Here is an 11,584-nt window from a genome sequence, read left to right as displayed (position 1 = left end):
ATATGTAAGTTTGATTTTTTAAAAAGTAATAAAAGTAATAGTTTGATAAAAGTATTCTAAAAAGTAGTCAGAATGCATTAACTAAAATGAGTAATCTAGATTACATTACTAACTACAGTTTTCATCATGTAATCATGTAACAGTGTGTGTGTGTGTGTGTGAGAGTGTGTGTGAGAGTGTGTGTGAGAGTGTGTGTGTGTGTGTGTGTAGTGTGTGTGTATGTGTGCATGTGTATATATACACAGTATATACTGTATATATATAATTTCTGTATTGTTTGTTTATTTATTTTTTCAGCTCAGGTGCATTGAGGGCCATGAGTAAAAAAATTCAGAATTTTAAACACATACTTTCAAAAGGCTCCTGCTAAAAACAAGTTACGTGCATCTTTAAATGAAAATGACTGCGTTTTGTAACAGTTCAGATGTGCTAAACCATTCGGAGCAGATGTGATGTTTGTGTGTTTTTGTGTCATGTCACAGTAACGTACATGACCTCTGACCTCCATGCCTTCCAGCCGGTGGGAAGCAGAAGGCTGTGTACAGGTCATGGTAAAATGTCATGAACCTCAGCTGCTCCTAATCCTATTAAGTCGGCTGGTTTAGGGCACACGCGAGGTCTGCAGCCAGACACACCGACTCCTGCCTCAATCATCTGAGAGTGTGAGCCGATTTCACCAGGAAACATAAAAACAGCTGCACGTAGCAGGGCTTTCAGCCTTGGCGAAAAGAGTTACGAGGGGATCAGAAATATGCTTGCATGTGTTGGTTACAAAACCCATGAATATACGTGTGTTAAAAGTTTAAATAGATATATTAATGCATCTACTTTGATGCAGTGATGAGTTTGCAGATATATTAACATGCACTGGGATGCATGCGTGTCTTTCTGTCTATCATCAGGTAACTGGAGGTGTGCACTGTGCGGTTACAGGTGCAGAACATCAGAGCATCAGCTCTTCCTGCTCCGGATTGCGTGCCGGCAGGTCGTTTTCTCATGCCGTTCTTCAAACATGACACTTCAAAAACCTCTCGCTCCATTCAGGGCTGTTCCTGCCCACAAAAACACAAACATGACACTGATGGGTGGACGGCCCTCGCAGTGAACCCTGCAGGTAAGAGCTGGACGTGTTCACACACACAGGCACGCAAATGAACACACTGCAAATACTGCATGACATCTGTAAAGAGAAACTGATTCAAGTTACATAATCTTACACATGCATGTTTTTAATTTAAAAACATCTTAGCTTCGAGAGTATTAGCACAGACAAACATTTAAGAATATATATATATATATATCTTACAGTATGTATGCATTCATATTAAATAAAAAATAGAAATCGTTTTCCACCTTAGCCTCAAAAATATTTGCACACATACTGTCTGCCTCAAGAATATCACTACACCACACACACACACACTCAATCACACACTCACTCACACACACACACACACACACACACACTCACTCACACACACACACACACACACACACACACTCACACACACACACTCACATACACACACACACACTCACACACGAACACACACTCACTCACACACACACACACACACACACACACACAAACACACACACACTCACACACACACATACACACACACACACTGTTACATGATGAAAACTGTAGTTAGTAATGTAATCTAGGTTACTCATTTTAGTTAATGTATTCTGACTACTTTTTAGATTATTTTTATCAAGCTATTACTTTTATTACTTTTTTTCATCAAATTTAACATTAAACACCATACTGATATAAATAAACAAAGAGAGAAAAAATATATTTTTTAAATTATATCAACCTCATAAAATGCTTTAAAAATTAGTGAGTTGATCAGCTAATTAATTAAATTAAAAAATTTAAAATAAAAACACTTGAACACTAAAAATCAAAATATTAAATTTGTTCACCCGAATATCAATGTGACCATTAAGCAACTGTAAACATGTAAATGTGTTGTTACATTATTGAAATATTAACTTCCTCAGAGATATTTCAAGTAAATATTTCATGTCAAATTGGTTTGCCTGACAAAAACATTTGGGAATCCCTGCATTATATGAGCAACCATTAATAAACATGAAAACAGCAATGACATTACACACCAAAAGTCTTTCAGGTCTGAAATATGTTTGTCCAGACTTCCAGAATCAAGAGTTTCTTGAGTAATTGCATAATTATTTGTTTCATACATGGTCTAATAGCTTGAGAGGTGGCTTTCCCTCAAATTCAGAAGCGTGTATGTGTGTGTGCGCGCGCATTTTTTTGACAAATGAGGACATAAATGTGTATAATGACAAAGGTATAACATAGGTATTACAAGGAGAAGGTGACTTTTCAGGACAGTACCCCATGTCCCCACTTTTCAAAAGGCTTATAAATCACTCAGAATGGAGTGTATTGAAAATCTGAAATAGCAGAAAGTCTCCTGTGAGGGGTAGGTTTAGGGGTAGGGTTGGTGTAGGGCAATAGAATATACGGTCTGTACAGTATAAAAACCATTACACCTATGGAGAGTCCCCACTTTTCACAAATGTAAACCTGTGTGTGTGTGTGTGTGTGTGTGTATGTATGAGTGTGTGTGTGTGTGTGTGTGTGAGTGAGTGTGTGTGTGTGTGTGTGTGAGTGAGTGTGTGTGTGTGTGTGTGTGAGTGAGTGTGTGTGTGTGTGTGTGTGAGTGAGTGTGTGTGTGTGTGTGTGTGAGTGAGTGTGTGTGTGTGTGTGTGTGTGTGCGTGTGTGTGTTTGCGTGTTTGTGTGTGTGTGTGTGTATATGTGTGTGTTTGCGTGTTTGTGTGTGTGTGTGTGTGTGTGTGTGTGTGTGTTTGTGTGTTTGCGTGTTTGTGTATGTGTGTGTGTGTGTGTGCGTGTGTGTGTTTGCGTGTTTGTGTGCGTGTGTGTGTGTGTGTGTGTGTGTGCGCGTGTGTGTGTTTGGGTGTTTGTGTATATGTGTGTGTGTGCCCTCAATAGATAAAATCTCTCTTTCTCAGGGTTCTTCTTCAAAATAACTCACACACACCATTATCTGCTTTATATCCTGTGTTCTCTCTCTCTCTCTCACACACACACACACTCGTCTGGCAGTAAAGGTGAGCGCGGCAGGTGCTCGAGTGTTGCGTGATGAAGCTTCACACTCATTTGACTTCTTTCATCTTGTGAGATTCCTTTGAGTTTAACTGCTGAAGGCAAGCAAACGTGTCTTGCTCTCTTAGTTTGTCCTGTGACACTGACACAGCGGCTCCAAACACACGCAGACTCTGCATGCTACATTACTGCTGAAGTGTTCAGAACTTTAACAAGCTGTATTGTTCTGAGTTCAGTCTCTGCTGAGCGCAGTTAACTTATGCATTTCACAAATGATTAATTAAGGGGACAAATGCAATCAGCATCGATGTTTTGGATTTTGGAACTTTTTTTTTATTAATTTGCTTGTTTGTTATATTTTGGATTTTGCATTATGAAGCCTAATACTTTTTTTTATTATTATTATTTGCCTGACAAACAGAATTTGCTCTTTAGGTAGAATTTTTATTTTTTTTCACTATTTGCACACTAATTTCACTCTGTACACAAATTATCAAAATGTATAAAGCCTTCAAGTCCACTTACAAACTGGTGTCACTTTACTTAAAGTCTTTAATGCATATAAGTATTCGAATGCATTAATTATGTGTTGTAATGCACCTAATATTGCATTGTATGATCTCATGAATAATTGTAACCACATTTATAATACATTATAATACTCATTGTTAGAGAAAGTATAATGCATTAAAACATGACAAACAAATATTATAATGCATTGATTAGAATTATTAATGAATGGATATAATGCATTATAACACATTTATAATGCATTATACATAAAGGCTTTAAATAAAGGGTTACCATAACATTAAAACATTTCAATACAGAAATCAGCCTACAGAAGCCTTTGATATAAATGCTTCTCATGACAGATAGATTAGACTTCAAATGTCTGATTGCCAATGCATTAGCTATATACATTTCTATATATTTCACTAATGTTCAATTTCACCATCATTTCTGTTCAATGCATGTGATTCAGCTGGTGTTCTGGTGATTATTAGTGATTAAATGAAGGTTAGTTGTCCTATAGTTGACACAGGTGTCCTGATAGAGGATGCACAGGTGTTCCACTAACACTAGATCTGTTGTTATATTTCTTTACAATAAATCACACTTGCTTTGATTTGGTGACATTCACGCATTTTGAGTGTGATTGCATTGTCCAGACTGGCCTCGGTTGCACCGGTTGCCGTGATTCATGCGGAATGTGTGTCACAACTCCCAGTTCACACGCGAGGAACCGGATTACAGTCAGAGAGGCGAGTCACGGCTCTGAAGCGGGATTAAGCGGGCTGAGTTTGCGTGGTGTCGAACTGACCGATCGCATGATTTCAAAGGACCAAAGATCCGGTTCATTCACAGCGCAAAAGTCCGCGCCTTCGTGCTGAAGCAAGAGAGCCGCCTTCGCGTGACTAACCGAGCAGATTTAGGATTGTCCCGAAGCGCGAGCCCACCCCTAGCAGCGCTCTCACGCGAACACACGAGACACGGGCCGAGAATGCATGTGAAGAATATGTGCATATGCTAAAGAAGCTTTAAGAACCTTTTTATGCAATGCAAAGCGCGTTAAAGTCTCTTTATGAAAGCATCAGTGCCAATAAAACGGTATGCAGTGTAAACATTTCAAACAGTAGTATGCATGCATTCTTGTCAGTTCATGTTTAGAGCACATTGCATTTGTTTTTCCATATATCATCTTAAAAATAAAGGTTCCAAATGGGTTTTTGCAGCAATTGCATAGAAAAAACATTTATGTTTCCCCAAAGAGCCCTTAAAAGTAAAGTGTGTGAAGAACATTTGGAAAGGTTCCGTGGATGTTAAACGTTATACCATCGATGCCAATAAAACAGTGTGCAGTATAAACTGTATAAACTCTTGTCACTGTCAGAATAAAGCTACAAAAGCTGTCACTTTTCAAAAGTTACACCTTTGTGCATCATTTAACCCCTAAAAGGTGCATATAAAAGTCCATATTAGTACCGAAAGTTTCTGTATTAGTATCTAAATGGTACATATTATACCTTTTGAAAGGGTATCATTTGGAATAAAAAGTTTTTTTTAATAACAGTTTTTACCTGTCAAGAAAAACAAAAAATAGGCCTAGCTGTTTCCAATTCATGTTTCAAGCACATTGCATTTGTTTTTGCACAATATAATATAATATAACATAATATAATGTAGCCTAATATAATTTAGCATAATATATATATATATATATATATATATATAGTACATTGGACAACCTGGGTTGTAATATAAATAAAATTGCCATAATAATATAATATAATATAATAAAATAAATAGGATACATCATGCAAAAAAAATGTGTAAGGTATAAAACGCGGTTGTATTTTTGTGCAACTTTTTTAGGTTTTGCATGCTGTCTTTCTTTACTTTCTGTTTTCAGAAACACCTCACCAGGGAACTTCAAAGCACCTTCAGAGATCCTTAATTACACGAGCAATCGGCATGTATAATTAGGGTTCTTAAGAAGCCGCTCGCGCTGACCCGGGATCTGTTCCTCGTCTGTGATCAACTGAAGACCGTCAGACCTCCCAATACGATGGTATGCATCATATGAAGAGTTAAAGCAAATGTGAATGATTGATCGGTGCGACCAGAGCATCTCATTCTCATTCAGCGAGATGCTTCAGAAAGTCGGGAAGCAACCCGAAATCAAGCGCGTGCATTAAATGAATCCGTCAGAAAGTGCTTTATCTCTTCTTGCAGCTTTGAACTGGCAGAGAGTGTAAGGCGATGGCAAAGTGGCCTCGTTTGCCCTCTCCCCCCTCCAGCATCCTCGCGCGCTCTCACGCAACGTGGCCAATCTTTAACCCGCGCGCCACAGGTGCACGCACGCGATGCTGTTTGATGAGTTAATCGTAGCGTGTTTCAAAGCGTGATAACAGTCTGAGGTGACCACAGCCTATGGAGGTGACCGAGATTCTTACAACCGCAGAGCAAACAAATCAGTTCAGCTGGATGAATGTAACTCGTGAAGCGGGTCGGTCTCTAGCATGCACTGCATTTCAAGGTCACACGATTTTACTCCATTCTGGCGGCTTTTCCTGTTGACATGGTGAATGAGATGTATGAAAAATGTGTGCAGGAATCTGCAGCAGGGCTGTGTGACACACACACACACACACACACATCTTTGCACGCGATGCTCTACCTGTTGCTTAATGAGTTACGAGCGCGTGCCAGGCGAACATGACCCTACAAATCAACGCAAAACTCTTTCTTTCGTCGATTTACTCTTCGGCGAATATGCAGGCAATTATCAGATGTGTTGCAACAAACAGTTTAATTAGTCTATAATTGCTGAAATTGTCAAACAGATTTATGGCGCTGACCTGTTAATCAGCATGTCTGTCTTTCTTTATACTTATTTACACATTTGCATTAAGCCTGTTGTTGTGCTGTATATATTTTTTCTATTTCTCGATCTATAATTTGCATTGCGCATTTATTTCTCAGTCTGTGCATTGATTAGTATTTTCTAAAATATGTTGTAAAACATTATCATTATCACATCACGTCAAAAATATTGCCAAAACTCATTTATATCCATATATTTCAAGGGTCTTTTAAAGTTTAACATTTATTTATGTATTACTTTGAATGCATAAATCTATTATTATTATTGAATCTATCTATATTAATAAATAAGTCATCTAGTTTAATACATCTATAGTAATAAAGGCTCTGTAAGGGTTGATCCATTGTTCATCATTCATGTTTTTTTTTAATGTATTTATATATAATCAATAATTGAGATATGTGTGTGTTTGGAAACGGAAGAGAACCCAGTCTCAGTAATCATTCTCGCAGCTTTTCGTTTTCTCCGTTAATGTTAAGTGTAATCACACTTAATAATCGATCACCCTTAATCTCACTCTTATCTCGGATTCTCTTCCATTAACAAAGCCTCCGGCGTTTATGACGTCACGAGAAGAGCAACCAATCGCCACGAGCTCTTCTCTATAAAAGATGTCCCTGCTGGAATACTGCAGCACTCCTCTGGAGCTAATTAACTGTGGACAGACAAATTCAGCTGAGAAGAGGTGAAAGATTCGTCGGATCGCTCGGGGTAAGACTAATGTCAATGATCCTTGCTTATAGAGGATATTTGATTATATTTGCAGATGCCATTTGAACATTATTACACAAAAAAAAGAAAAAAAACTCACTCTACTTCTTTTCTTCTTTCTTGTTCTTAATGTGCATGAGTTTTGAGAAAATATACATGTGTATTTAAAAAAAGAAAATGTATGTGTGTGTAAATATATATATATATATATATATATGTATATATGTATATATATATGTATGTATATATATATATATATATATATACACACACACACACAAACATGCATGCATGCATGCATGCATACATACATAGAACTGACTAACATGTTATATTGCTGATGTTTATTCAGAAAGCTTTTTTCAATATATCACTGTATGATCTAGAAATGTATGTTTGCACTGCATGTATGTGTCTCAGATATGTGCTCTGCCCTTGAGACAGATCGCTCCACGTGTAGTTTATCATTAATGAATTTCACAAAATGTAAATAACCACACAGCGTGCATTGATTAAACTGCAAAAATAGATCAGTTAGCTGCATGCATGCACTAAAAAACTCATGCATGCATATGCAATGCAACATTGCCAAAAAAACAGGTTGCAGAAAGACACACCTTTTTCAGTTTCATTCGTGTAAGACGTGTTACTGCACTATTCTCTCGCTCTCTAAGGTTAACAGTCAGTCTTATTGATTGCTCCTTTGTTTTAAACAGGTAACCTGTTCATTGTCTGCAAGAGCAAAGATTGTTGAGAGATAGCCATGCCTCTTACGGTTCTTCCCATGTTGGGCCCGATTTCTGTGTCTGAGAGCCTCGTGGCCATCATCACGATATGTGTGGTGTATCTGCTGATGCGCCTCATGCGTACTAAGATCCCTGAAGGGCTCCAGAAGCTGCCGGGACCGAAGCCTCTTCCCATCATCGGAAATGTCCTGGAAGTGGGAAACAATCCACATCTGAGCCTGACCGCTATGAGTAAGTGCTACGGCCCCGTCTTCCAGATTCAGATCGGCATGCGTCCCGTCGTAGTACTCAGCGGAAACGACGTGATCCGTCAGGCCCTCCTCAAGCAGGGCGAGGAGTTCGCCGGACGTCCGGATCTCTATAGCAGTAAGTTCATCAGCGACGGAAAGAGCCTGGCCTTTAGTACAGATCAGGTGGGTGTCTGGCGCGCCCGTCGCAAGCTGGCCCTCAGTGCCCTGCGAACCTTTGCAACGGTGCAAGGCGAAAGCTCAGAGTATTCATGTGCCCTTGAGGAGCACATCAGCAAGGAAGGTCTCTATCTGATTGAAAGGCTTCACAATGTCATGAAGGCCAACGGAAGCTTCGATCCCTTCCGGCACATCGTGGTGTCTGTGGCCAACGTGATCTGCGGGATTTGCTTCGGCCGGCGCTACAGCCACGACGACGACGAGCTGGTGAGCTTGGTCAACCTGAGCGATGAGTTCGGGAAGATCGTGGGAAGCGGCAATCCTGCGGATTTCATCCCTTTCTTGCGTATCCTGCCCAGCACAACGATGAAGAAGTTCGTGGCCATCAACGCTCGCTTCAGCAAGTTGATGAAGAAGATCGTCAATGACCATTACAACACCTTCGACAAGGTGGGGTGATCTCAGACGTGTCCGTCAGTGCTCTTTCTATTTGGTGCACTGTGTAGCTCATCATATGTGATATTTATTTCAGGACAACATCCGAGACATCACCGATTCGCTCATCAACCACTGCGAAGACCGGAAACTGGACGAGAACTCAAACGTCCAAGTGTCCGATGAGAAGATCGTCGGAATCGTCAATGACCTCTTCGGAGCTGGTGAGTGCTGGGATAGCCCAACGATTTTCTGTCTCCAATCTCTGCATGATATTAAATCATGTCTGTGCTCATTGACAGGTTTCGACACTATCAGTACGGCTTTGTCTTGGGCGGTCGTCTATCTAGTGGCCTACCCTGAGATCCAGGAGCGACTGCAAAGAGAGCTGAGTGAGTATCTCTCTCTATGTCTGTCTGTCTAGATATGCTCTTAAAAATTAAAGTTCCAAAAGACGGTTTTTCGCAGTGATGCCAAAGAAACTCTTAAGAAAATATTCTTCATAACTGGATTTTTGCAGTGATGCCATAGAAGAACGTTTTTGGTTCCCCAAAGAACCTTTCAGTGATCAGTCCATAAAAGTAGTCAGAAGAACATTTAAATAATTTAAAGAAACTTTTTTTCACTATAAAGAACCTTATATGTCTCCTTTATTGGCATTGATGGTTCCATGAAGAACTTTTCCTGTCCATAGAACCTTTCTGATGCAAAAAAAAGGTTCCTTAAAGTGGATAAAGGTTCTTCAGATTATTAAAATGTTCCACACAGTAAGAAAAAAATTAGCTTTTTTAAGAAATGATCACTGAAAGGTTCTTTGGGGAGCCAAAATGGTTCTTCTATGGCATTGTTGAAAAAAACGGTCTTTTGTAACCGTTATTTTTAAGAGTGCATGATTGTTAAAGGTTCTTCGTGGAACCACTGATGCCAATAAAGAAGCTTTGTTTTTAAGAGTCTAGATCTAAAATCCAGTCTAAAATCTTTCTAGGGGAAAAGATCGGATTGGACCGAACGCCACGTTTGTCAGACAGAACGGACTTGCCGCTTCTCGAGGCCTTCATTCTGGAGATCTTCCGCCATTCGTCCTTCCTTCCTTTCACCATTCCTCACTGGTGAGTTGAGAACGGCGTCATTGCATTAAATAAAACCACATGTGAATTGAGTTACCGAAGATGGATGCCTGTAAACAATGTTGCTGTGTTTACCAAAGTTGGCCGTGCCAATGACTGCTTGTGTTTTTCTCTTTCAGTACATCTAAAGACACGTCGCTCAATGGATATTTCATTCCCAAAGACACCTGTGTGTTTGTAAACCAGTGGCAAGTCAACCATGACCCGTAAGTTTCTCGTAGTTACTTAAATGTGGACGGTAAATGGTGCAATGCGCACTTGAACGAAGCTGAACCATCTGTTTCTTCTTGCAGAGAACTGTGGAAGGATCCGTCGAGCTTCAACCTCGACCGATTCCTCACCGCGGACGGTACTGACCTGAATAAGATGGAAGGAGAGAAGGTGTTGGTTTTCGGGCTTGGGAAGCGGCGCTGCATTGGAGAGTCCATCGGACGTGCCGAGGTCTTCCTGTTCCTAGCCATCCTTCTCCAGAGGTTAAAGTTCAGCGGGATGCCGGGAGAAATGCTGGATATGACGCCAGAGTACGGGCTGACCATGAAACACAAGCGTTGTCTGCTGCGCGTCACGCCGCAACCTGGCTTCGAATTCCCCGGCACTGCGGCGTGATCTGACAGAAAGGTCATCACAGTTTGAGCTGAAATCCGTAGCGCTATCACTTGCGATTCTGCTTCGGTCCAAACCTCGCCGTCGGCTCGCAATACCAAATATTTGAAAGATGTTTGACTATGATGCAGGCCAAAGCATCCGGTGCATTTTACTGCAGTTATTTCAACCATGCTGGACTGCAATGCTCATAACCCAGAGTCTGCATGTGGCTTTATCATGTACATACATCTATGTTTGCACATGCACGTTTGCATGGGTTCATCCTTTCAAAACTCGAATGCTGATGCTGATAACATATTTGTGCTTCCAAATATTGTGCACAGATAACACTGAGTGCCTGCCGCAGCTCATGCGCCTTATGCTGCTTTTGTGCCAGTCTATCAAAAGAATGTCTTCTTTTGTCATAAGCTTAATACAGATTCCTCAAATCTGCTGGACGACATACACTGAAGCTATTTTCTGTTTGATTACGATCCCAAAATGTGATCCACTTGTAAATGTACAGCCACTTTTACTGTCCACATTTTCCATGTGCCTGATCTTATACGTTTGTACAGACTGCTGACGATTTATATATACTTTTTTGTATTTATCAAGGTGCTTCTGGACATTCAATATCATTCTAGATCAAATTTTCTTCCCTGAATAATGTTTTTGTTGTTTAATTGTCTCTATGTCATGATACTCTTTGTGGTGCTTAATGTTTTGTATAATGAAGGATGTCATGAAATTAATGTCTGAAGTACTACAATTAATAATTCCTGCAAATATGATCTCATATCAGCTCTGCCAGCAGGGGCATTGTTTTTGCATAGCCTATTTATGATTGCTAAATGAATAATAAAACTTTCATTGTGAATGCGTCTGTCTGTCTTTATTTAAAGAGAGTTACAGAAATGTATCTAAAATCAAGACTTTTCTGTAAATCACTGATTGATTTATTGATGTACTGTGGTAGTAGATATGGAATCAACTGGTTGTACCAGGGGTGCCCAAACTCGGTCCTGGAGGGCCGGTGTCCTGCAGAGTTTAGCTCCAACTTGCCTCAACACACCTGCCT

General features: G+C 40.0%; 1 protein-coding gene across 1 annotated transcript; it reads left to right on the top strand.

The window, feature by feature from the left end:
- The first annotated feature begins 7,124 nt into the window (after positions 1-7,124).
- On the top strand, positions 7,125-11,383 carry LOC107553353 (cytochrome P450 1A1). The gene is made up of 7 exons (XM_016235555.1): positions 7,125-7,203; positions 7,920-8,806; positions 8,889-9,015; positions 9,094-9,183; positions 9,777-9,900; positions 10,038-10,124; positions 10,212-11,383. Exons 2-7 carry the CDS (start codon positions 7,967-7,969, stop codon positions 10,522-10,524), a joined length of 1,581 nt encoding a protein of 526 aa, XP_016091041.1. The 5' UTR covers positions 7,125-7,203; positions 7,920-7,966; the 3' UTR covers positions 10,525-11,383.
- Positions 11,384-11,584: the final 201 nt, after the last annotated feature.

This window comes from Sinocyclocheilus grahami, unplaced genomic scaffold, assembly GCF_001515645.1.
Source record: "Sinocyclocheilus grahami isolate Dianchi unplaced genomic scaffold, SAMN03320097.WGS_v1.1 scaffold471.1, whole genome shotgun sequence".
NCBI lineage: Eukaryota > Metazoa > Chordata > Actinopteri > Cypriniformes > Cyprinidae > Sinocyclocheilus > Sinocyclocheilus grahami.
Note: the sequence above shows the minus strand (reverse complement) of the source record. Positions and strands in the feature narration are given on the sequence as shown.

Coding starts and splice junctions, on each gene's coding strand:
- LOC107553353 (XM_016235555.1), top strand. CDS start 7,967: ATGCCTCTTACGGTTCTTCCCATGTTGGGCCCGATTTCTGTGTCTGAG. Junction 9,016..9,093: donor CAATGACCTCTTCGGAGCTG/GTGAGTGCTGGG, acceptor GCTCATTGACAG/GTTTCGACACTATCAGTACG. Junction 9,184..9,776: donor GCGACTGCAAAGAGAGCTGA/GTGAGTATCTCT, acceptor AAATCTTTCTAG/GGGAAAAGATCGGATTGGAC.